Source organism: Adiantum capillus-veneris, chromosome 4, assembly GCF_014529385.1.
Source record: "Adiantum capillus-veneris isolate H3 chromosome 4, ASM1452938v2, whole genome shotgun sequence".
NCBI classification, from domain to species: Eukaryota; Viridiplantae; Streptophyta; class Polypodiopsida; order Polypodiales; family Pteridaceae; genus Adiantum; species Adiantum capillus-veneris.
In genome coordinates, this window is record NC_140934.1 from 51,822,506 (window position 1) to 51,847,448 (window position 24,943).

Below are 24,943 nucleotides of genomic sequence, written 5' to 3' on the forward strand. Positions count from 1 at the left end.
CACGTACAATTGTAAGCAGCAAAACTCTAAGCTAACAAAAAGAAGTACCGCAAAATGGCGCCTAGTTTAGAGGCCAATGCATCTGAGTGGGGAACTCCACCCCACTCTCTCTCATCTCCAGTGTGTTCTTTCAATTCAAGTTTGTTGTTTTTAGTCTGTACATGATATACCTAGATAAATCCAGGATAAGCCCAGATTCACCCTTAAAGGAAAGGTGCAAGGTATAGACCCATGGTAGTCACCCACAAGACAATATAACCATCGGCTCCATCATGCATTGTATTGACTAAATACCACGACATCCCCACTAACGTCGTCAGTGCCCAATAGTGGGTGTAGAACTAGGTACTAACATATGCTCCCCAACACACCACACCACACGCACACACACATTAGCATACATCAAGTTATCAACACAAAGTTCAGCGTACCGAGTTTCTGTCATGACTCCGGAGATCAAGGGTAGACTCAGCCATAATGAAGCCTAGCACTAAAAGAAGCATGAAATCGAAAAAATTAGTCTATACATGATGTATTGTATCGTTTAATTGTTTCAGGTTACCAATCACTTTCACACGCATCACAGCACAAGTCAACCTACTCCTAGACAAGAGACACGGAGTGGCGGAGCACCACTCCCAGATGGCGACCCCTTCCAATACTTTTTTTTATATTAAATAACCCACAAAGGATAATTGTTGAGAAATCACTTTGTCTACAAATGTGCAAGCATGCACTAATCTGCCAAAGTGGACCCCCAAGACACTTTTGAGGGTCCTTGGCCAAAAAGCAACACACAAGAACATGGTGCTAGCTCCTCGTCACACAAGTACAACTGTCGGGGGACTTGTACTCTACTTCTGCACAACTAGAATGCCAAAGCGAGACCTCAAGGCACATATTTAAAAGCCCCTGGCCTCAAAACGCATCTAACATGAAAAGCTTCTCCTCTAAAAGCTCCCAAGCCAAGAACTCGCATCCAAAAGCATGCTCCGCGTTTTTCAACTGTCCATACAACTCGCTGCCACATTAGCATCAGCCTCCGCAAATCGCAGGCCAATCTGTGTGGATGTCCAGTTAGCAATTTAGCAATTCATTTCTTTTTATTAGGCTTTAGGCCCCTCAACCGGTTAGTCCAAAGTTGGGGGGTTTTATGCTCTGACCCCTCCATAGCCTTGCACATCACTAACTTGTGACAGAAACCAATTCATAAATGAACCATTTATTAAATGCAACAAGCACAATAAAAACGCTACCAAAGACTTGGGATGAGAGAGAGAGAGAGAGAGAGAGAGAGAGAGAGAGAGAGAGAGAGAGAGAGAGAGAGAGAGAGAGAGAGAGTAGGGAGGACAAGAGGGCGACAACAAATCTCGGAGACCACACCTAGTGCTTTGATACCATGTCAGCGTGAGCAACAAAGAAGACACACGTGTGAGAATAAGAGAGAGAGAGAGAGAGAGAGAGAGAGAGAGAGAGAGAGAGAGAGAGAGAGAGAGAGAGAGAGAGAGAGAGAGAGAGAGAGAGAGAGCCACCAACTCAATAACTCCATAGACAAAACGATACAAGATCATCCGAGAGTGGACACTAGCAACACCGATATAGTGACCCAACTATCGGTTGCGCAAAACCTCTGAAAATAATCTATCACAAAAAATCCACAAAATCGAGAAGAACGAATATAAAATGGGCAAATGTCAATAACTCCAGAGACAAAACGATACAAGATCATCCGAGAGTGGACACTAGCAACACCGATATAGTGACCCAACTATCGGTTGCGCAAAACCTCTGAAAATAATCTATCACAAAAAATCCACAAAATCGAGAAGAACGAATATAAAATGGGCAAATGTAAACCCTATATGTGCCTAGAATCCCTACTAAAGAGTGAAAGGGTGGTCAACCCAGAAGCAAGGACCTGTGTGGACGTGAGGAGTCGTAAGCAAGAGTGAAAGCATCCGGAAGGTGCACGTAAAGCTCTAACAGTCACAACTTGGAACCATTTGCAGGAGGCTCTCCAAGAGAGTACGTTGATTCAACCATGCTACTGGTGCGTTGCATGCGGCACGAGGGGAGCCACTCCATTCTTTTGTCATGATTAACACAGATTGAGAGTAGAGTCAAACCATTTTGTCTTTCACATTTTGAGGGTATTAAGAGGATGGTACTAGGCGTGGCGAGTTAGTGACAGCTATATAAATGTATGTATATATGTATATATATATATATATGTATATGTGTGTATGTATATATATATATATATATATGCATGTATGTATGTATATATATATATATATATATATATATATATATATATATATATATATATATGCCTATGTTATGCCATGCTCATAGTTTATCCATACGTCAACCATACATCAGACTCAGATAGGTGCGGAAGTACAAAATAAGTATAAACCAAACCCCCCAAGGATTCCAGAATCCATACGTCGGATTCATACAGCACACTAAAAGCAACATACATATGATAGTTAAAACAATACAGAGGAGCACAAAATCATAGAATGCAGTGAAACACAATAGAAACTTTAGAATAAAGCTCAATCCAAGATCATCATAGTACATACCAATATCAATCATGACTTAAGTCTCAAAAGTAAATAGTGGGTTTTTAATCACAAGGGAAAACCAAAAAACCCAATTTGCACTCCCAAGACAACCAGAGCCAGTTCTTTCTTGAGGACTTCATGCACTAATTGTACTTTTAGCACCAAAGTGTTTGGTAAGCACGATCTTCTCCGTTTCCTCCGGAAGATCAATGGTCACGAGGTGACTGTACTCCTTGATAATGGAAGCTCACTCAATTTTGTGGATGCAAAATTGGTGCAGAAACTGAGCCTACGGATGCGGGACAGTGACCATGAGTATCGCGTGAAGATGGCTCGTGGTGTGGATACGGATTTATGGAATTGGATGGTTCCAGACTTGTCGCTCGAGCTGGCTGATTACAAAGAGAACCTGGATTTCCACATCATGCGTCTGGACAAAGCAGATGTTATTTTAGGAATTCCATGCTTTTATGATAAAAAAGACTCATTGTATATAGACTATGTACATCACTCTCTTGTTTTTGTTAAGCAGAACATGCCTCATGTATCTGTGCCGCTTTGTAATCAAAAGTTTGTAAATAATGGTTTTGCAATACCAGTTGTTACTGCTTTGGAATGTATAAAGAAATAAAGTCTTTTGATGTTGACTTTTATCAATGTGTACCATCTACTTAGTTTGATTCATTAGTGCTTGGTACTTCTGTCATTAAATTTCATAAAAATGTTTCATGTTCTTCTGTTGAACTTGGGGATTCCGACGAATCTAACCTTATCCGACAAATCATGATTGATTTCAAGGATGTTTTTCTTGATGATCTACCTCCTGGCTTGCCGCCTTCGAGAGGAGTAGATCATGGCATTGAGCTCATGGTTGATAGTCAGCCCTTCTCAAAGCAACCCTATAGTAAAACCGAAGAGGACGAGATCAGCGGCAGCTGAAAGATTATCTCGACAGGGGTTTTGTTCGACCAAGTAAGTTCCCGTGGGGAGCGCCAACGTTACTTTCTCTAAAGAAGGATAATACTATGCGCTTCTTCGTGGATTACAAGGGGTTGAATAAGCTCACTGTCAAGAACAAGTATCCGCTCCCGCGCATGGACGATCTGATAGATCGGCTCCATGGAGCGTTGTATTTTACGAAGATAGACCTGCGATCAGGCTATCATCAGATCCGGATCAAACTGGAAGATATTCCTAAGACAGGCTTCCATACGCGTTATGGTCACTACGAGTTTTTGGTCTTGCTTTTTGGTTTGACTTTTATCAATGTGTACCATCTACTTAGTTTGATTCATTAGTGCTTGGTACTTCTGTCATTAAATTTCGTAAAAATGTTTCATGTTCTTCTGTTGAACTTGGGGATTCCGACGAATCCAACCTTATCCGACAAATCATGATTGATTTCAAGGATGTTTTTCCTGATGATCTATCTCTTGGCTTGCCGCCTTCGAGAGGAGTAGATCATGGCATTGAGCTCATGGTTGATAGTCAGCCCTTCTCAAAGCAACCCTATAGTAAAACCGAAGAGGACGAGATCAGCGGCAGCTGAAAGATTATCTCGACATGGGTTTTGTTCGACCAAGTAAGTCCCCGTGGGGAGCGCCAACGTTACTTTCTCTAAAGAAGGATAATACTATGCGCTTCTTCGTGGATTACAAGGGGTTGAATAAGCTCACTGTCAAGAACAAGTATCCGCTCCCGCGCATGGACGATCTGATAGATCGGCTCCATGGAGCGTTGTATTTTACGAAGATAGACCTGCGATCAGGCTATCATCAGATCCGGATCAAACTGGAAGATATTCCTAAGACAGGCTTCCATACGCGTTATGGTCACTACGAGTTTTTGGTCTTGCTTTTTGGTTTGACCATTCCAGCCACGTTCCAGCAGATGATGAATGATCTGCTAAGACCATTTTTAGGCAACTTCGTTGTTGTATTTCTCGATGATATCTTGATCTACAGCCGAAGTTTGTCTGAGCACCTAGTGCATATACGCACTGTTCTTGAAGTACTGAGAACTGAGAAGCTTTACGCTAAGGCTTCTAAGTGTGAATTCTCTAAGAAAGAGCTTTTGTACTTGGGTCACATCATTACTCGCGATGGAATTCGTGTCGACCTTGAAAAATTGGATAAAGTGCGAAATTGGCCCATTTTGAAGAATGTACGCCAAGTAAAGTCCTTTTTAGGCTTTACTGGATTCTTTCGCAAGTTTATCAAGGATTATTCTAGAGTTGCTGCTCCGCTTACGTAACTTTTAAAAGGAGGGGTGAAAGGGCCGAAGACTTCGGGTCCTCATCGTAAAGGTAATTCCCCTGTTATCTGGGATGAGCGTCTCGACGAGAGCTTTCGGACACTAAAGCACTTGGTGACTACTGCGCCAATACTACACATTGTGGATCCTAGCAAACCGTTTGTGGTTGAAACAGATGCTAGTGATTATGCTATTGGTGTGGCATTATACCAGGATGGACGTCGTGTCGCATTTGAAAGTAAGAAGCTTTCTGACGCTGAGATGCGTTATCCAACGTATGAAAAGGAGCTTTACGCCGTAGTTCACGCCCTCAAGAAATGGCGGCACTACTTGTATGGCTCTACGTTTGTTGCATGGACATATCATCACTCCTTGTGCTATATCTGTGATCAGGGTGATCCCAGAGGCCGGAAGGCTAGATGGGTTGAGCTTATGCAAGAGTTTGACTTTGAAATCCTGCTGAGCACATCGGCAACTCGCTTGCTGGATCCTTTTCTATAACGGATCTCAGCTGAGATGCGTTATCCAACGTATGAAAAGGAGCTTTACGCCGTAGTTCACGCCCTCAAGAAATGGCGGCACTACTTGTATGGCTCTACGTTTGTTGCATGGACAGATCATCACTCCTTGTGCTATATCTGTGATCAGGGTGATCTCAGAGGCCGGAAGGCTAGATGGGTTGAGCTTATGCAAGAGTTTGACTTTGAGATCCGTTATAGAAAAGGATCCAGCAAGCGAGTTGCCGATGCGCTCAACAGGATTTCTGAGGTTACTGCTTTGTCTATGGCTGAAATCTCGACGGATTTCTATCTCTCTCTTCGAGGGCTATGTCGTTCTGATGGCCATTTTGGCAAGATATGGAACGAGGTCGAAGCGGGGCATGACTCACATACAGGCTTGGGTGGTGCGGAGACCCAAGTGAGTCGTGTTGGAGAGACGAGACAACGACAATATTCCATTAGAGGTAGACTATTGTTTAGAAATGGTAAAGTCTACGTGCCGGAAATCGATGAGCTTCGACAAAGGATTTTGTGCGAATGCCACGATGTTCCCAGCGCTGGGCACCCAGGCACCCAGAGAACTTTGGCTTTGGACAAACGATATTTCTTTTGGCCAAGAATGCGCTCTTACATAGTGAGCTATGTGAAGAGATGCGCTCAGTGTCAGGTCAATAAGGCAGAACGCCTTAGAAAAGATGGCTTGCTACACCCATTGGAAATCCCAAATGCCAAGTCGCAAAGTATTTCCATGGACTTTATCGTTGGTTTGCCAAATACTAGTCGGGGCAATGACGCTATTTGGGTTGTGGTCGATAGACTCACAAAAATGGCGAAGTTTATACCAACGAAGTCGACAGTAAAAAGCCACGAGTTGGCGGTTTTATTTGTCGATCAGCTTTATAAACACTAGCTTCTTTCTACAGCTGTACCAATAGGGTTATGTCCAAGCACTCGAAGCTAAGCTCTGCGGCCAGGTAGCCGAGTCTACAAAAGAGTCTGCATTCGCCGAGTGAACCAATGATTCATGGAAAAGATTATGATTTTGATAGTGAACTTGAAACAACATTTTCATGAAAGGCAAAGGTAGAGGAAGAGAATAAATGCTTTCAAATCACGTTCTCTTTTAAGCATCATTTTAATCCTAAGCGGCCTCTTGTGATGATTGCATTTCCAGCTTAAGTCTTTTGTGCCTCTAGCAAGGTTATGTGCTTGCTTTTGCAGAAAGATAGAGTTTGCATGCCTATCTTACCTTTCACATTGGATGTCTGACGATAACTAAGACATAACGTATAATAACATAACCACTAACGTATTAAATGAGTTAGCTAAGGTGCAAAGATGTAGTCGTTAAACGCGTCATGTCAGCCAAGGTAAAGGGGCAAGCAACCCTGAGGAGAACTATTATGTGCTTGCTCTTTTATGTTTGTATAACATTCCCTGCTTCAAATAAATCAATGTCAGATACCTGCTGCTGTACTTGTAATTCATAGAAAGCGTCGTGCTCTTTATACATTGCCAATAGGCTTCTATTTCCCTTGAAAGAGTTAGCTTCTTTGTTTGCTTTAATGTAAATTTTATAACTTAGCTAACAGCTAAGGGCCGCGGCTCCCGCAGCTAGGACCGCTAAAGCAATTGTTTTAACTTCCGGATGCTTGTAAATCCAATGCATCATTTTTTCTTTTCTTCGTTCAATTTGATATTTTATCTAAAGCTTCATAAGACACGATAACGCCAATTAAACAGAGCCACATGCAAAAGAATGGATGAAAACAGTTATAACAGCACTGTGCTAGCAAGAAACTAAGCTTGTTTCAAAGAATTAAAACGTAACAAAAGAGTCTAAAGAGCCACGGTCAAAGGCAAGTGAAGAGAAAGCCCAATTAAAGATGCAAGCGTAGCAAAGGGTTTCTCGTGGGGAGGGAAAGCCCGAGCGGAGCAGCCAATTAAAGAACAATGATTGCATTCCTAAATGGTTAAAGACAAAGAGTTTCACCCGTTTAGGTAACCTAGCTATTACGTTGATTTGTTTCATCCTTGGTTGTTTGAGTGAAAATCTAGAATACCATGTAAAATGACGGATTTGCTTGCCCACTAATGTTATTTTAACACTCTACCCTAGTTTTTTCATGAACCCCGATTTTCGGCACGTAGACTTTACCATTTCTAAACAATAGTCTACCTCTAATGGAATATTGTCGTTGTCTCGTCTCTCCAACACGACTCACTTGGGTCCCCGGACCACCCAAGCCTGTATGCGAGTCATGCCCCGCTTCGACCTCGTTCCATATCTTGCCAAAATGGCCATCAGAACGACATAGCCCTCGGAGAGAGAGATAGAAATCCGTCGAGATTTCAGCCATAGATAGTAAAAAGCCACGAGCTGGCGGTTTTATTTGTCGATCAACTGTTTTTCTTGCTAATTTCTATCTTTTTACTTATGAGTTTGATTTTATGGAGCGTCTTGTCCTTGCTAACACTTGCCCAATATTTTTGCACAAGTTATGCAATGTAAGACGCTCTGTAGATGATCTTTTTGTCCCTGACGTTGCTTCTTTTCAAGATTTTATGTACTTGAATTCGAGTTCTGTAGGCGGAGGGATTTATCCCAAGGAGTTTTGTGAACTTAACTGTACCACAAATAGTGATTGTTGTGCCTTTTTAGACCTTAAGATTTTTCAGACTCCCTTGGGATTAGAAGTAGATATCTATGATAAGTGCCTTGAACGAGAATATGCCAATCTAAAAATCATCCGCATGCCTCACATTTCTTCGAACATTTCTCTTTTAGCCAAGTACGGTGTCATTTGCTCTCAACTATTTAGATTTTCTCGTCTTTGTTCTAGTAAATCTACTTTTGTTGTTCAATCTTGCCATCTTATTTCTTTGCTAGTTGAAAAAGGATACTCATTCAAAAGAATCATGAAAACAGTTCGTTCATTTTTGCATCGTAGTAAGTTTATTTTTAGTGTTTCTTCCTTTAGAATGTTCAAGATAATCAGTAGTAAATTCAATAGAAGTGGGGAGCTAAAAAGCCGACTTATTGTTTGACTTAATAACACCTTATGTTGTTGTTTTGATCTTTAGCGTTTCTAGCATTTTCACTATAGCTTGACAATTGCTAGCCTTTATCATGGCTGAGTATGCCCATCACCTCCGGAGGGTGATAGAAACTCAGCTCGTTGGTTTTGTAGAGTATGTTCAAAGCATGAATGACCTCTATATAAACCTGCACCTACTCTTGGGCACTGACGACGTGAGTAGGGATATCATAGCTGTTGTCCAAGCTATGCATGATAAAGGTGATAATCTTATTCTTCGTGTTTGGACAAGCAGTGAAGTTGAGATCACATATTGTCAAGTTTGGTTCTTTGCTCTTCGTAGGTTTGTAGTAGTATTCATTTTTCGATTTCATATTTAGCTTACCTGAGGACTTAAGAATGTGTTCCGTTATAGGTTGTTGTGTGAAGTTTGATTTCGAGGATTAAGTTTTTAAGATGTCTTATCCTTTTTTTTTTTTTTTTTGCTTAAAGTTGAGTACTTGTTTTAAGCCAAGTAAGTTGCGTCAACTTATTTTACACATACCTTTTTTGAAAACATTTTTAAGTTAATAATGTTTTGTTTTATCTAGTTTTGTTTCGAAGCAATCAAAGTGATTTAGTTAGTTAGTTTGTTTGTTTTTGTTTTTCTTTTCTTTTCGTGTGTCCCTTGCTTTTATAGTTTTATGAGTGCTTTATTCCCTCTTATAATTCGTGAGTTCAGACTATTCTGAACTTATGAAGGTATATTGTCTCCCAGAAGATATGGTCAGTGATCAAGATACTAAGTTCACTGGCCGATTTTGGCGAGATGACTTTGCTCATCTTCAAACGAAGTTGAGTATGTAGTCTTCTGACCATCTTGAGTCGGATGGACAAATTGAGAGGATGAATCAGACGTTAGAGGACATGTTGAGAGCCTATGTCTCTCATAGGCAGTCTGATTGGGAAAGATATCTCCCACAGTTAGAGTTTTCCTATAATAGTAGTAAGCATTCTGCTACTGGATTTAGCCCATTCATGCTGATGTATGGATTCGAGCCTAAATCCCCGATTGCTATTGGCTTGGAGAAAGTCAAGGAACGCCAAGCTCGTGATTTCCTGTATGACATGCAAGAAATGCTCGAATTGGCTAAGGATAGTATAAGAACGGCTCGTGATCGAGTCACTACTTATGCTAATCAAAAGAGATCTCCAAGGACTCTAGATGTGGGACAATGGGTCTATGTGAAGATACCCAAGGATTCCAAGACTATGCGAACAGGAAAGCATTATAAGCTTTATTGTGGTCCGTTCTTGATCACAAAGAAAATTGGCCAAGTTGCCTACAAACTGGCTCTTCCTTCGGATGTTAGTGTACATCCAGTGTTTCATGCCAACCGCCTTAAAGTGAAATTGGGCGAAGCCGACGTTGTTGTGCCTATCGAGGAAAATGTATGGCAAGATATGCAAACTGAGTATATTCCTTGAGAACCAGAAGCAGTTTTAGATCATCGTACCCGTCATTCGCGTCAAAAGGCTTATGACGAGTACTTAATTAAATGGAAGGGTCAATCTGAAAGGTTTGCTACTTGGGAACCCGTTAGAGCTTTGAAGGCTCAGTATCCCCACTTCATTGATGAGGACATCAATGGTTCTTAAGGGGGGAAGTATGTTATGTCCCGCTCACAGGAGAGGGGATCTAGCCCAGATTCCGTCGGGATGGGCGTCCAGTGTCCGAGCGGACATAGTGTGAATACGGCCAGTGTGGCCGGCCATTATTATAAAAGGGAGGCCAAGGCCTCATTATGGACCCCCATTGGCAGAGCGCCAGTGGTTAGCCCGCGAGGCTAGGAGTGCGCGAGGTCACCTCGAGGAGGTGAGGCCGGGTGGTATGGGACACCCAGTCTTATAGGTGCACGCCTATGTCCTCGGACGTTGGCCCCAGCACTGGGGAGCTGTCGGATGGTGGCTATGGTCGGTTGGTTCATCCGACGTGTATCTGTAGGCGGTCTGTGTAGCCGGGAGATCCTTCCTCCTCGTTTGTTTCACTATTGTAACGTAGTTTCATTTAGTCGATCAATCAATTGGTTCATCTGAGCTCTTAGTGTCCGAGTGAAGCTTGGTTCTTCATGCTTTGAGTTTTGAGTCATGAAGTATTGTTAAAACATAGGATTTACCCTATTCAAATTGGTTTTGGTGATAAGCATGTGTGAATTGGGTTGCATGCTACTTTTTGTTGGACAAGAAAGATCCTTGTATTGGTTATAAGTTTGCCCAGTAGGCGACATCAACCCCATATCACGAGGAAATCCATACTATGAGGGGAGACTATGCCAAAATGAATGAAACACAATACGCAATTGGCTACATCACAAGCCAAACAGGTGCCCTGTAATGCCGATGAAGACCGTGCTTCACGATGAAGAAAGGTCCTTGTTGCCAGAAATTGTTGAATGCTTGTTGACGCCTCTCAGCCCTGTTGGAGCTGTCTTGGATGCTATTGTACTTCCCTTTTGAGTATTTGGATCAACTTGAGCTGAAAAGCCGAACAATCATTGCAAGCAACTTGTGTCATCCCTTGAGGGCTCGATAAAAAAAAGAGCCTCCATGTAAATGAGAGACTAACTGGTCAAGTTTCTTTTTTGAGTCCATGTTGTTGCAGAGAAATAGGGCACAGGGCCATTTATCATTATAGAGTGTCTTCAGCCTTTAAATAGAAGAGTGGCTGCAATGTTCAGGAAGAGAGAAGATATACTGTGTTGTCTTGTTATGAAGCCCTTCCTGCTAGCTTAATCTGCTTACAATAATCAAAATGATTTGTCTTATATTTTTCTATTCAACTTGTAAGCTACCGTTTCTATCTGTCTTTACAGGTTATATGCTTTATGAAAATAGGTGATCACGCTCTTAATGTGTGCTCTTTGGACACAGGCACGTGAAGTGGTGAAAGCAAATGGACTGTCAGACACTGTGATTGTACTAGTTGGCAGAATTGAGGTTGTTCCTTGGAGAAGCATATTGCTAATGGTATGATGTGGTAAATTAGGCTACTAACTTGTGGAACATGTTAGCAGGAAGTGCAAATTGATGAGGAAGTTGATATCATAGTTTCTGAATGGATGGGCTATATGCTTCTTTATGAGGTTAGCTTCCTGTACTTGACATCGGTGGTTTTAAATATCATGGATTCATGCACATGACATTGGTGGTTTTTACTATAATGCATTCTCAGTTCATTAGCTTACTGCTGTAGTTTGTGTAGAGTATGCTGTCCAGTGTGATTTATGCAAGAGACAGGTGGTTAAAGCCTGGGGGCATTATACTTCCTTCACATGCCACTGTAAGTCATGAAAATACATCTGGAAGGTCTTGCAGACATTAATCTTGACTTTCCAAGATTTTTATAGTGGTTTTTCCATATGTTGCAGCTATATCTCGCCCCCATCACTAATGTTGAAAGATATGCTGAAAGTATAGACTTTTGGCGCAATGTGTATGGCATCGACAGTAAGAGTTTTCCTTTCGTGACATATATTATGCTTACCTTGTCATTGCAGACCAGCCAGTTTTGTTTTTGGTGCTTTTAAGCATGTTATTAATTGATTGCCTACTTAAATGTGTGCAGTGTCTGCAATGCTCCCTCTTGCTAAACAATGTTCCTTCGAAGAGCCTTGCGTTGAGTCTATTACGGCTGAAAATGTCATGTCTTGGCCTGTCCAGGTAGGCGAGTGTTTGAAATTGTCCATTGTGTGTGATTATGATTCTTCAACAAGAATTCTTTTCTTGACAAAAAAAAGAAGCAAAAATGATCCTTTTGTTAATTTTTGGAACTGTCCAGTGGGCTACGTCACCCCTAGCATGATGGAAAACTGTACGAAAAGGGAGACACACGGTTGTAACCTTTTGGTCTCATAGGTCATTTTGGCCTTTTGAAGACGTTAATATAACATTTCATTTCATTTCATTTCCCAGAATGAAAGGCACAAGGCATACAATGGCTACATTAAATAATGGGAGGGGGAGGCTTGTAGTCCATGCCCCACTGTGAAGAAAGGTCCTGGCCGCCACAATCCAATGAAAGTCTGTCGTCGTCTCTCAGCCTTGTCTAAGCTGCTATGAATGCTGTTGTACTGTTCTTTGAGTGTATGTACGAGCTCAAGCCAGAATGCTTGAACTGTCACTACACGTGCCTGTAGTGATCATCTCCCATCAAAGGTCTCTCTCGTCAGGCCATGTCACTCTCAAAAAGTGAGGATAGGGCACTGCTGAGCCTGAAGTCCAATGGGCTAGGCTGTCTCATGGCCTAATCTTGACCAACTCTGCTTTACCCCAAGCGAGGATCATGTTAGGGAGGATCAATCACAAAAGACACTTGAGCCTAGTGTGTTGCACTGACGGGCAATCCCATAGGCAATGATGCTAAGTCTCCAGTGAGGGGTGCTTGTTTTGAGCTAACAAACTCCCACCGCTGCCCCTCTATGTGCAACCAATCACTAACAAAGTATAATCCTGCGAGCTCGTCAACTAGGCTAAAGTCTTGACCAGCAATGGATATAAAATCCTCAGTAATAATGTTGTCGTCCGTGCTACTGGAGTGGCCTCCTGCCCGGATCTCATATTTTGATCGTCAAATCTGACTGTGTACTGAAAGAAAGGAGCCCCAAGATGGCGGAGAATAGCAGAGGGGTCCCTCCACAAGCACTCCCAGGGTCCATTGATGCTCTATTGTTGCAAGAACCTTGATCTTTGGAAGATACACTCTGAGATCAAGGAAGACTTCGACTATATGTGAGCGAGATGCCCTTCCGCCTGAACCTCAAAGAAACAGAAATCATACTTGCTTGACCGTAGTCAACCCCTTAACTGTGGGAAAGTCCCCATCTATGTGGTTGTCTGAAGCTCAAAAAGAATGAGCCCAATGTGCTGGGAGAGATGCCTGTTGTCCGAGTCTCCTTTTGTGATCCTCAAGCAAGTTGGAAAGTTCCCATCTATGTGGTTGTCTGAAGCTCAAAAAGAATGAGCCCAATGTGCTGGGAGAGATGCTTGTTGTCCGAGTCTCCTTTTGTGATCCTCAAGCAAGTTACAAAGCCGAGGTGACTTCCCATAACTCTGGGCTCAACTAGCCGCCATGGGATATTAAGCATATTTAATCCTGCGCAAATCAAGGGGTTCCATATTAGTGGGTGCCGAAGTCTGCCCCCAGGCATATTTAATCTTTTGTGTGAATCAAGGGGCTACATATTAGTGGGTGTCGAAGTCTGCCGTCCATACAAGCGGGTTAGTATGAGTCAAGCAAGGATGAAGCCGCTCCCAAGCCCGTAGTGTCACGTGCACATTTAACCCTATGTGCACGTGGAGAAGCTAACTCCTCCTTTTAGCGTTTAGATTAGTCTAGGAAGTGTTATGGCACATTTGTGAGCCTATATGCAGGACTTGCATGCCCAAGCACTTTAGATTAGCTGCATACCCTCTGATTGCACATGAGAACAGTTAGCATCTTCTAGGTGTAGTCACTAGGGAGTGTTCCCATACGATTGCACTAGTACCAAGCCTAGGAAATTATCTGCATACCAAGCACCTCTTATAATGAGTTATTAACTTATTATATATTAAGTGACATATTAGCATGAAAAGGCAAGTCATGGGGCTCTTCTGGAGATTTGCTCGACCCAGCCTTTTAGCAATATAAAGTGGGTCACCACTTGACCATCAGTAGACAGTACCCACAGTACCTCAGTGGCAGCCAGTCCATCAGCACCTTCAGCATGGCGTTTTCCATCAGCACCACCTCCATCCTCACCTAGCGTTTTTGCATGTACCAGCCATTCAGCTTCAGATCAGCCTATCACCATCACCAGCAGATTCAGCCCTGAAGCATCATAGTGTCAGCAGTTCCTATTCCTCAGCCCTGCAGATCAGTAGCATTTTCATATTCAGCCCTATTGCACATCTCTCTCTTGAAGTAAAAGGAACTCTCATGAAGTACCAGGAACCTTGAGTATGCACTGAGCACTCATCCTAAGTTATCACCATAAATCAATGCCGCTGCACATTACACGTAGAATACTTGAACAAGTTTATTTTCTCATCCTCTGAAATTGGCCTGTAGGGCGGTAGACTTTAGCTTTCACCCGATCATTACTTTATAAACTTTACTTGACAGAGGAACTTCACGTATAAGCCTGTGACTGAATTCAACACTTAAAAACAAACCACGGCTTGGCAACTAGAGTGCTACCGAGCAGACAGCGACACCCTATAGGCCCCAAAGACTGGCGCCCCTTTTGGTATTTCTTTATTCTTATTACTTGAGAAAAACCTGTAAACTTCTACAAGTTGTTCCACTTTTATCGGGCTGAAATTCCCCTATTCTAACACGACTTTGGCAGCATAACCACAGTAGAAGTCTCCACGGAGGCTCAATCTTTAGTTGATGCGATGATGTGCGCATCTAACCAAAGCACATCGTATTCCATAGGATAAATGAGTGTCCATATAGGCCGGTCTGATCACATATCCATCCTCTGTTAGTTGGAGAAGATTCTCTCTGTAGAAAGCCATCTTCGTGCCCAACTCCTGTGTCGGCTGTATCCAAGTGCTCTTCGTATCAAGCTGAATCAAATCTTGGCGTATAAGTCTACCGATCTCTCTCCATGTGAGAGATAGGGAGGGTGCATCCGAGGAGTACCGGAACGGAGGCAGCCTATCCATGCTGAAACCATGTGACCGAAACCATGATGTCATCTTCCCATACCAGCATGCTGTATCCCCTTGTAGCGCTAGCTGTTCAGATGACTCAAGGGCTAGTCGAGCATATCTGTCTCTGGGGAGGTCCCATAATCTATGCATGAAGGATATTGATATAGTAAGTGCCTCGACGACGAGAGGGGGGATAGCTAGCTCAGAATAATCTCATGTGGCAGCAAGGCCTTAGCACGAATCATCCGAGAGATCATAGAAACTAACACCTCTCCATACATCTCCATTCATCAGTGCTATCAGATCTGCCATGGTGGTCCACCGAGGGCCCCAAATATGAACTCCCTAAAGCATAGCTGAAGCCACAAGAGTGTCAAAAAGCAAGAGCTTTGTTTGAGGTTCTTGAAATTGAACGTGCGAGCACATCTTCTCGAATCCTTTCAAGGTTGCATAAGCTCTCGTCAATCTAGTCTGTGCTGCTCTCCTCAGTGAAAACACCGGTCCACTGAAGACTACCCCAAGATAGGTGTTTGCATTTGTATACTTCACGGTCTCTTGGCCATATGTAAATGTGGGTGCTGACCTCCTGACCCACTGTGGTGTGGTGCTAAACACCATAACCTTGGTTTTCCCTAGGTTAACAGACGATCCACTATCGTGGGCAAATGTATACAAAGCATCTAAATGACGCTGTCTCTCCTCCGAGAAGTTAGAAATCAACACAATATTGTCAACATATAACAATAGTGGGATCCATGTCCCTGCCAACTGTGCTCCTCTATCACCATCCCTCTCAATGTAGCTAGCAACCTCATCCACATACGTGCCAAATAGTGTAGGAGATAGCGACATCCCTTTTTTACCTTGATAATGGATTGAACCAAATCAGAGATCCCCTCTGCAGTGCGTACATGCCCCACTACTGACTTGCATAGAGCCATGATCCCCCAAATCAACTGAGGGTACCCCCATCTCTTGCAGTCTACGCATCAATCTATCTAGCTCTAAAAATACCCCGGATAACATGACAAATTTGAAATGACTAAAGATAATTGATCCAATTAAAAGACATTACACCACCCATAATGCCCCCAACTACAAAACCATGTTCTTTGCTGAAAGGGAAAACCATACTCACACTTACATGCTCGAGCCTATCCCCTTGTCAGCAATACGTACTATTGCAGCCATTCGGCTTAGCTCCCACTCCATTCGATGTGAGACAGGGCGTTGGGGCAATGGAGAAGAGTCAAATCGACTGTGCTCACTGCAAGTTCGAGAGTCTAAGTACTACACTACTAGAGTGCTCAACTTTTGGCCACATCCGAACTTACTTCCCTCACATTTTTATCCATGGCTTAGACCTACACACTTTCCTCTCCCAACCACAATGTGGGCTCTCCATTGCGACTCTCATCACCACACTTTTGGAGCAGGGAGAGTCACTCACCAGCCACACACATACTGCATCACATGTAACTTTGGTCCCATAGGTCATATTTGATCTCCAAAGTCGATAATAAAATCTCTCTCTCTCTCTCTCTCTCTCTCTCTCTCTCTAGCGTTTTCAGCTTTGCTAGCGTGATCCTCTCTCTAGTGTTTCTCTCTCCACATTGATCACCCTCTCTTTGGCATTTTTTGACAGCGATTCTTCCTCCCCTTGCTAGTGCTCCCCTATCATAGCGTGTGCACACCCTCTTCGGTGTGCCACTATGTGTGGTGTGTGCTCGTGCCCGTTCGGTGGGTAGTACGCGCTAGGACCTTGACAGCGAGGAGATCTATCGTACGAGATCTATTGGCTGGCCGGTACGAAGAGGCGATTTGCTCGCGGCTGCAGACAAGTTCAGTTCGGTGGGCGGTACTGTAAGGTGGAGCAGAAGTGAATACTGAACTTTGCTCAAGATGAGTGCTCCGGACTGTGCTCAAGGGTTCCTTCTACTTACGGAAGGGAGAGCCTTCCGTTCCTTTGGTGAGAGAGTGCAATGGACACAAACAAAGTGAATGGACACTGAGCGTGAAGGTGCATAAGACTGAGAGATAGAGAGAGAAGAGAATACGACACCAGAGACGTTGTAAAACCCTCCTCCAAGGGCCCCACTCTTGATGGCGAGAGTGGTCTACTATTCATTGCACAATCTGGTACAATGGCTGATGCAAATCTAATGGCTATGTCGAGGCCAACGGTGGTGACGACGGGACTGAGTCTATGGCTGAAAACTGAATGCGTCGACGTTGACTATGGCTGGATTTTGCTGCTTTCAAACTCTATGGTACTACTGAATTTGCCTTGCTGAAAACGCAGGTTTGGCAATGCAAAAACGCTGATGCAAATTGGCCAAAATCGCTGAAGTGGCTGGCTAAAAAAACGCTGGTAGGGTTGAGTACTGCTGCTGCAAAAACGCCAATGTAGGGCTGATGCTGCCGGCTTTTACCTGCTGAAATCGCCCTACTGTTGTAGACAGAAAACGCCACTGGCCGGTTGCAACGCCGATTGCCGGGCTGATCCAAAACGCGGCAATCTGATCCAAAACGCTGTAGTCCTACTGCTGAAAATCGCCAAGGGTTGAAAACGCTAGCATGAAGGGGGGTTGTCTTGTTGAGAGGGGTTCTTGTTCTTGTTGAGAGTTGGCCTGTTGAGCACTGCTCCTGTTGCCTCATCTACCAGAAAGTGCTAACTTGGGTTTGCTTATATATTATCTTAGCAAAATTGCCCTACCTAGTTCCCAACAAAAATCACTTAATAAATAAGTGAAAAATGTCAAAAATAGGTTTAATGCATTGGAAAATTCCCCTGATGGATTCTGATGAGAATGTTGATGACCATGCTGTGTGCAACCGGAGGATATGCATCTAATCTAAGTGTCTGGACATGCATGGTCTGCGAACAGACTCACAAAAGTGCCAAATCACTTCCTAATCTAGACTGACTGAACTGATTGAACCCTTGTCATGCTGTAGCTTGTCCATGGACACATAGGGTTGGATGTGTCACGTGACATCCCCTCCTTTTCAAAGTAAGGTACTGGTGTATGGCGTCGAGGGAGATCGCCAATAGCATTCGAAATCCTGGAAAGGACTCTACGCCGGCCCACTGTGATGTGTGGGCCGTGCGGTACTTGAACTTCATAAAGGTCTGCAACGCTTGCTTCTTTGGGCCGCACCGAAAGCGACACAAAGTCTTCTGTGGCTTCTTCAATGCTTCAACTTCGTCTAGAGTCATGCTTCTTCCTTCTTCACGAGTCTCCATGGCTGAAAATTCCTGAAACCACTTCCAACACAAAACCATGAACATACCTGTTCCATGTAAAGTGATAGGAAAAAATCTCGTTTTCCTAAAAGACTGTGCATGCAATGTAGATGAACAAATAGACGGAGTGCCAAACCGTTCACCACACACGCAAACAATGAGATCGAATCTTGTTTTGCTGATCTAAATCAATCAACTGTGGCAATTCACAACGGAAATGCCCATGCTTGGTGCTCATACTTTCTTGTGCTCTTTCTACAACTGTGTCGTGCCAAGGAAGAGACATGGAATGTGACTTCCTTGAATGCAAATATTTCATCTTTTCATGAGAAATCCGCATACATCCGTGCTCATTCATGAGGGAAACGTGCTCAACGTGCAATATGTCATGCCTAGGAAAAGGGATCACATAAAGACGTCGACTAAAATACAGGAAACGATCACGAATGAAACACTCAAACGATGCGTGTTGACTAATCATTCGTACACATAATACTTCCTGAGAGGGTTCTTTGGACCTAGGCTCAAGAGCCAAGATTGGTTCTTCCTGAGGGGGTTCTGTGGAGCTCGACTCGAGAGCCAAGATCGAATGTGCAATGAGGTTAGCTTCACTAGAGAAAGTATCAACTAACACATCATCCTTGTGAACAATCACATCATCTTCATGCAAATCATCATGCTTGTGAGAAACCACATCTTGATATCATGCAAACCATAATGCTTGTCATTGTCATTCAAATCATCATGCTCATTATCATGTAAATCATGTGTGGCATGCTTTGGAGAAGAAGAGACTGAGAGAGTCTCCTTTTCCCGAATCTCTTGCATCTGTGCTTGCACTTGAGAAAAGAGCCGCAACAACTCTTGCATGTGTCGCGCTTGCTCATGCTCACGCTCTATGGCTGCCTTTCTTTCTGCGTGTCTGCGATCCATTTTTGCTTTTCTTTTTTTGCATTCACGACCAAATTCTGCCATTCTTTCTCCTTTTCTTGCTTCGCGTTCTAACTTCCTGTCCATAAACATTTGCTCCAACTCCTCCATAGGAGTTAGTGCAATCCTTGGTGTAGATGGGGAAGGGTGAGGGTTGGAAAAACCTCCTGGTGGGGAAAATTCTTCTTCGCCTCTCTCATGCTCATCACCTCCATGCGAAGTATCCATTCCGCTTCGGGTGATGACCATCCACTAAAGTCTTGGGTTCTTGTGGATCTTGGGTTCTTGAGGGTCTTGGGGTTCTTGAGGTTCTTGCGGGTCTTGGGTTCTTGAGGTTCTTCTTTCGCTTGCAATCTGTGTTAGAGAAGGATCTTCTCTTCACCCGAGTTCTGCTCTTTTTCGCGGGCGCACCCCTTGCGGCCTTGCGCTCACACCAAGGTTACTTTTTTCCACCTCACGTCGATTAGCCGGCCGCTAAGTGCACGGTCTGCTCTCAATGAGTGAAAGAGGCACAAGGGGAGGTTGGACAATCCCTTCTTTCTTGGGATTCCTATCCCTCTTCAAAACACGATTAGGAATTGACATGCCCAAGTGAACTTGGGTTTGTGTGACCGCAACAAGCAAAAAAAATTCTGTGGTTCTTTCCTTGAGTGATACAGAACACTGCCAAAGCTTTGTTACCAATGTAAGGTGCAACGGAAGTGAATGTTGAACTTTGCTCAAGATGAGTGCTCCGAGTTGTGCTCAAGGGTTCCTTTTACTTACGGAAGGGAGAACCTTTCGTTCCTTTAGTGAGAGAGTGCAATGGACACAAACAAAGTGAATGGACACTCTGCGTGAAGGTGCATGAGACTGAGAGATAGAGAGAGAAGAGAATACGATACCAGAGACGTAAAATCCTCCTCCAAGGCCCCCACTCTCGATGGCGAGAGTGGTCTACAATTGATTGCACAATCTGGTACAATGGTTGATGCAAATCTAATGGCTATGTCGAGGCCGACGGTGGTGACGACGGGGCTGAGTTTATGGCTGAAAACTGAATGCTTCGACGCTGACTATGGCTGGATTCTGCTGCTTTCAAACTCTCTGGTACTGCTGAATTTGCCTTGCTGAAATCACAGGTTTGGCAATGCAAAAACGCTGATGCAAATTGGTCAAAATCGCTGAAGTGGCTGGCTAAAAAAACATTGGATCAAAAACGCTACTAGGGCTGAGTACTGCTGTTGCAAAAACGCCAATGCAGGGCTGATGTTGCCGGCTTTTACTTACTGAAATCGCCCTACTGTTGTAGACAGAAAACGCTACTGGCCGGCTGCAACGCCGATTGCCGGGCTGATCCAAAACGCTATAGTCCTATTGCTGAAAATCGCCAAGGGCTGAAAACGCTAGCATGAAGGGGAGGTTGTCTTGCTGAGAGGGGTTCTTGTTCTTGTTGAGAGTTGGCCTGTTGAGCACTGCTCCTACTGCCTCATCTGCCAGAAAGTGCTAGCTTTGGTTTGCTTTTATATTATCTTAGCAAAATTGCCCTACCTAGTTCCCAACAAAAGTCACTTAATAAATAAGTAAAAAATGTCAAAAATAGGGAAAATAGGTTTAATGCACTGGAAAATTCCCCTAATGGATTCTGATGACCATGCTGTGAGCAACCAAAGGATATGCATCTAATCTAAGTGTCTGGACATGCACGGTCTACGAACAGACTCACAAAAGTGCCAGATTACTTCCTATTCTAGACTGATTGAACTGACTGAACCCTTGTCATGTTGTAGCTTGTCCACGAACACATAGGGTTGGATGTGTCACGTGACAGGTACGCGCTAGGACCTTGACAGTGAGGAGATCTATCGTGATAGATACGAGATCTATTGGTTGGCCGGTACGAAGAGGCGATTTGCTCGCGGTTGTAGACAAGTTCATCAGCGGATTCATCCTTTTGCGTTGCACCTTTGACTCTATGATAACCTAAAACTAGACTTGAAATTTGCTATCAAACCCTAAATACTTGTTTCGTCACCTTGTTTCGTGTTTGTTTGGCAACGTTTCAGGTGTTTCGAGTTTTGTTCATTTCGAGGGGACGAAGCAGGTTTTCATGTTACTATGTTAGGTCTCCCCTCTCTCTCTCCCTCCCCCCCCCAAAAAAATAAATAAATAATTAAAAAATAAAAAATAAAATGCATAAAAAATGCGCAATGGCTAGTAAAGCATTGCCAATTGTTGTCCAAAACTTTGGTTGGGCACTTGCATGATTGGGAACATAGACATTCAACAATTCAAATCACCTCACCTTGAAAATCTATATTAAGCCACTTAGACGACCGGCTCCTGTATCCGCAATGACACGCTGCTAGGAGTTTAAAGTAGATATGCATACATCTCCATGGGCTCCGATAGTGCAGCTTGTGACTAACCAAAAAGTCTCCTTGTCACGAGGCTGTGGCAACCACTAACCTTAGTTGTTGGTTTCTTTCGCTTGATATTCTTTAATTTTTGGGACCCTCTTTTTGAAGTCACTAATGGCCGGACATTGTGTGGCTAGTGTGAACCGATCGACGACTGAGAGTTTCACCCGCGGTCGGGAAGGGCACGTCGCCACGAGATGGTCGGGCTAATCGACACTAGAATCCGAGTAGTAAAAGGGTTTCTAGGCTCAGTTCAAAGTCATTTAGGCCCCTTGCTACAGTTATAAGTTGGTGGATACTAGGAATCTAGGAAATTAACTCAAAAGAGGCATAAGGGACACTTGGCGGCTCTTGATGATTTTGCCAAGTCAAGCTGAAGAGGGGGCGCCCAAAATAAATTTGACTCATATGGACTATAGTGTGGGTGTGAGTAGTGGGTGCAAGTAATCCCAACTTTAATGGAAAGCTTGCCTTCTCTCTTGTCTTATGTAGCGCGATGATTCCGCTCTCGCGCACCTCTCCCCTCCTTTGAATACAGAATCGTAATACCCCGCTCGAGGGCTTTCCATCTGTATGTACAGTTGTGTGGGTTCATGCGTGTATGCCGAGGCAAGAGCTTCTTTTTAGGTACTAGATTAGCTAATTGCTAATCCCCCGTAGGTACATGTGAATTCGGAGAGATTTCACGTGAAATCTTGTTCGATTCAAAGGACAAGTAGCCCTACTGGTGTGGGACTATGAGGGCTTGCTACAGATGCGACAGGCACTCGAAACGGAGCCTGAAACAATGATCTACAGCCTAGCTATGTATTTTTGCCGGTTTAGGGTTTTGACCCTAATTGATTTCTAATACCCCTAGGAGCTTCAGGGAAGCGATGGGATCGCTGTGCTGTTGATTTGGCGCATTTTCGGGGCGAAAAACAGAGAATTCAGCGTGCTGCAGATTCTCACCAGGTTTGAGAAAGTGCCCGTATGCGTTGGGGAAGTCATCTTTTTCTTGGGGACTTTGTTTGTGAAGCCTCCTACTGCGATTATGCTGTCAAAATCGGGCTAGAGTAGGCCTTTTTCAGCCTGGTAAAAATGGGACAGCTCGTAGGATTTGTAGATTTTTCTCCCAAGTTTCATAAGAATAAAGAAATACCGAAAGGGGCGCCAGTCTTTGGGGCCTACAGGGTGTCACTGTTCGCTTGGTAGCACTCTAGCTGCCAAGCCTCGTAGGAGTTTGCATGTTTTTCTCGCAAGTTTCATAAGAATAAAGAAATACCGAAAGGGGCACTAGTCTTTGGGGCCTATAGGGTGTCACTATCTGCTTGGTAGCACTCTAGCTACCAAGCCTTGGTTCGTTTGAACTTTGAAGTGTTGATTCTAGTTACAAGTTTATTTGCAAAGTTTCTGTGTGTCATAAAGTGCAAATAAAGTTTTTCAATTAAAGCATCGGGTGAAGGGTAAAGTCTACTGCCCTACGGGCGGGTTTCACTCGTAGCATCTACCGAGTAAAAAGAGAGTGCTTCAACATTTTGGACTTCTAGCCTTGGTCAGTTCTTCCTCCATGGTGACCACCACACCTGCACCGGGTGTATTGAAGAAGACCATCACTCCCAGTCTATCTTACGGGTTGTGTTATTGGTGTAGCCGCTAGGTGGGGCTTGGTTATACCAGGTTCACTGGCTACAAAGATCGACATCCGAACATGTGTACACACTTGGAGAGACCCATTTCCCGGATACAGTACGACTTCACGATCCCACCACAAAGCAAGTGCGTCTGCAGAGGTTGGTGGTTATTGGTCACCCGGATCAGTGACTCAAATGCCATGAGTTTGGGCACATGGTGAGTGACTACCCTTCCCACCCTCCTCGTCGCCCCGAGCCATAGCATCGCACACCCCGACCCACTCACCCCCACCCATGACATCCTATCCTCTCCACCTCTACTGTGCATCCCACCACACCCTCATGTTCCTAGATTCTTCATAGCTTTTGCACCTCCAGCTTGGCAGTTTTCTTGAGCTAGGTACAACGGTGACAACACTGGTCTATTATTGGTTCGGTTGTGCATTTTACGGCGTGCACAAAAGACATGCTTTCTTTTAGATTGTAAGCAGAGTCCCATGCTCTCCTTCTCCTTACCTTTTGCTGGCAAGGAGTCATGGATAGAGGTTTCCGTTATGGATTATGTTCTTCGTTACACCTTACAGGCTATCTAGATCTAGGTAGGCTGCATTCCATCATGCACTGCTATAGACAGACTGACACAGGCTACATACGGAGGATTGCTATTGTTTACCATTGGTTGTGTTTGTGGACCATACTACTACGATCCCTCGCATTATAGAGTATGGCAAGAGTTGGCAGCAGTCTCCACATTGAGATGCTCTTCTGACTACTTTGATTCTTGGTTTATAGCTGCTCGCTCCTTTGCTGAGGATGCACTTCCTTTAGCTCTTGTCCCACAGCTTTGGCAAGGGATCAAGAGAGCTCGGCATTGATCTTCAATCTTGTAGCGGTTGACACGGTTAATCTATACTTTGAGGTTACAGATTCATCATTGATTGACACATGGATTTACATAGTCACTTGGAATGTCAATGTCTTGCATCACACTAGCATCAATGGTCGCAAACAAAAGTTGCTTCGTAGAGAGTTGCGCACTCACGATGTGGATATACTTCTTGTGCAAGAGCACTAGTTATGTATAGATAGTTATCGTAGATGTGGCAAGTTGTTGCCTAGGGATTCTCATACATTTTGGGAAACTGTGATTGGAGAAGAGTATTCTAGTAGTGGTGTATGCATTTCTGTGGGACCCCATTGGCGCCATTGTGTATGTGACCATGGTACTTTAGTACATGGTAGAGCAATTGAGTTACTCTAGAGATTGATGATACCCTGGTTGATGTGATGTGCATCTATGCCCCCACTTCAACCTAGGAAAGAGCAGAGTTTTGGCAGCAGATTGTACATGTATTGCCTATTGTGGATTCTTGAATTGTTGGCGGGTGATTTCAACAATCTAGAGACTGAGGACATGCCAGCCCTTCAACCCCCATCCTTACCATATGTAGCACCATGTGAGAAAAGATGCTTGGGACAGATTCCTTTTTGCAGTTTCTGGTATAGATGCATGGCATATTTCATCTGTGGCTCGCACTCCACAGTCATTGCAGTTTTCGTGGGGTTATAGACAACAGTCAAGTCGACTACTAGAGCCACTAGATAGATTTTATGTTGGCGCCTAGGAAGCATTCTATGATGGGAGAGTTACGATTTGGCCTAGCACAATGCTCTCTGATCATGCCCCAGTTTCTTTGCATTTGAGATTTGAGACT

The 24,943-nt window shown here is 43.8% G+C and overlaps 1 protein-coding gene across 1 annotated transcript in view; it reads left to right on the forward strand.

The window, feature by feature from the left end:
* The window catches only part of PRMT6 (protein arginine methyltransferase 6), a 49,831-nt gene that overhangs the window by 19,622 nt on the left and 5,266 nt on the right, over positions 1-24,943 (forward strand). The window contains exons 5-9 of the mRNA XM_086510487.1: positions 11,272-11,337; positions 11,415-11,483; positions 11,603-11,680; positions 11,769-11,847; positions 11,966-12,060. Of these exons, the coding sequence (XP_086366613.1) occupies positions 11,272-11,337; positions 11,415-11,483; positions 11,603-11,680; positions 11,769-11,847; positions 11,966-12,060 (387 nt within the window). The remainder of the gene's footprint in view (positions 1-11,271; positions 11,338-11,414; positions 11,484-11,602; positions 11,681-11,768; positions 11,848-11,965; positions 12,061-24,943) is intronic.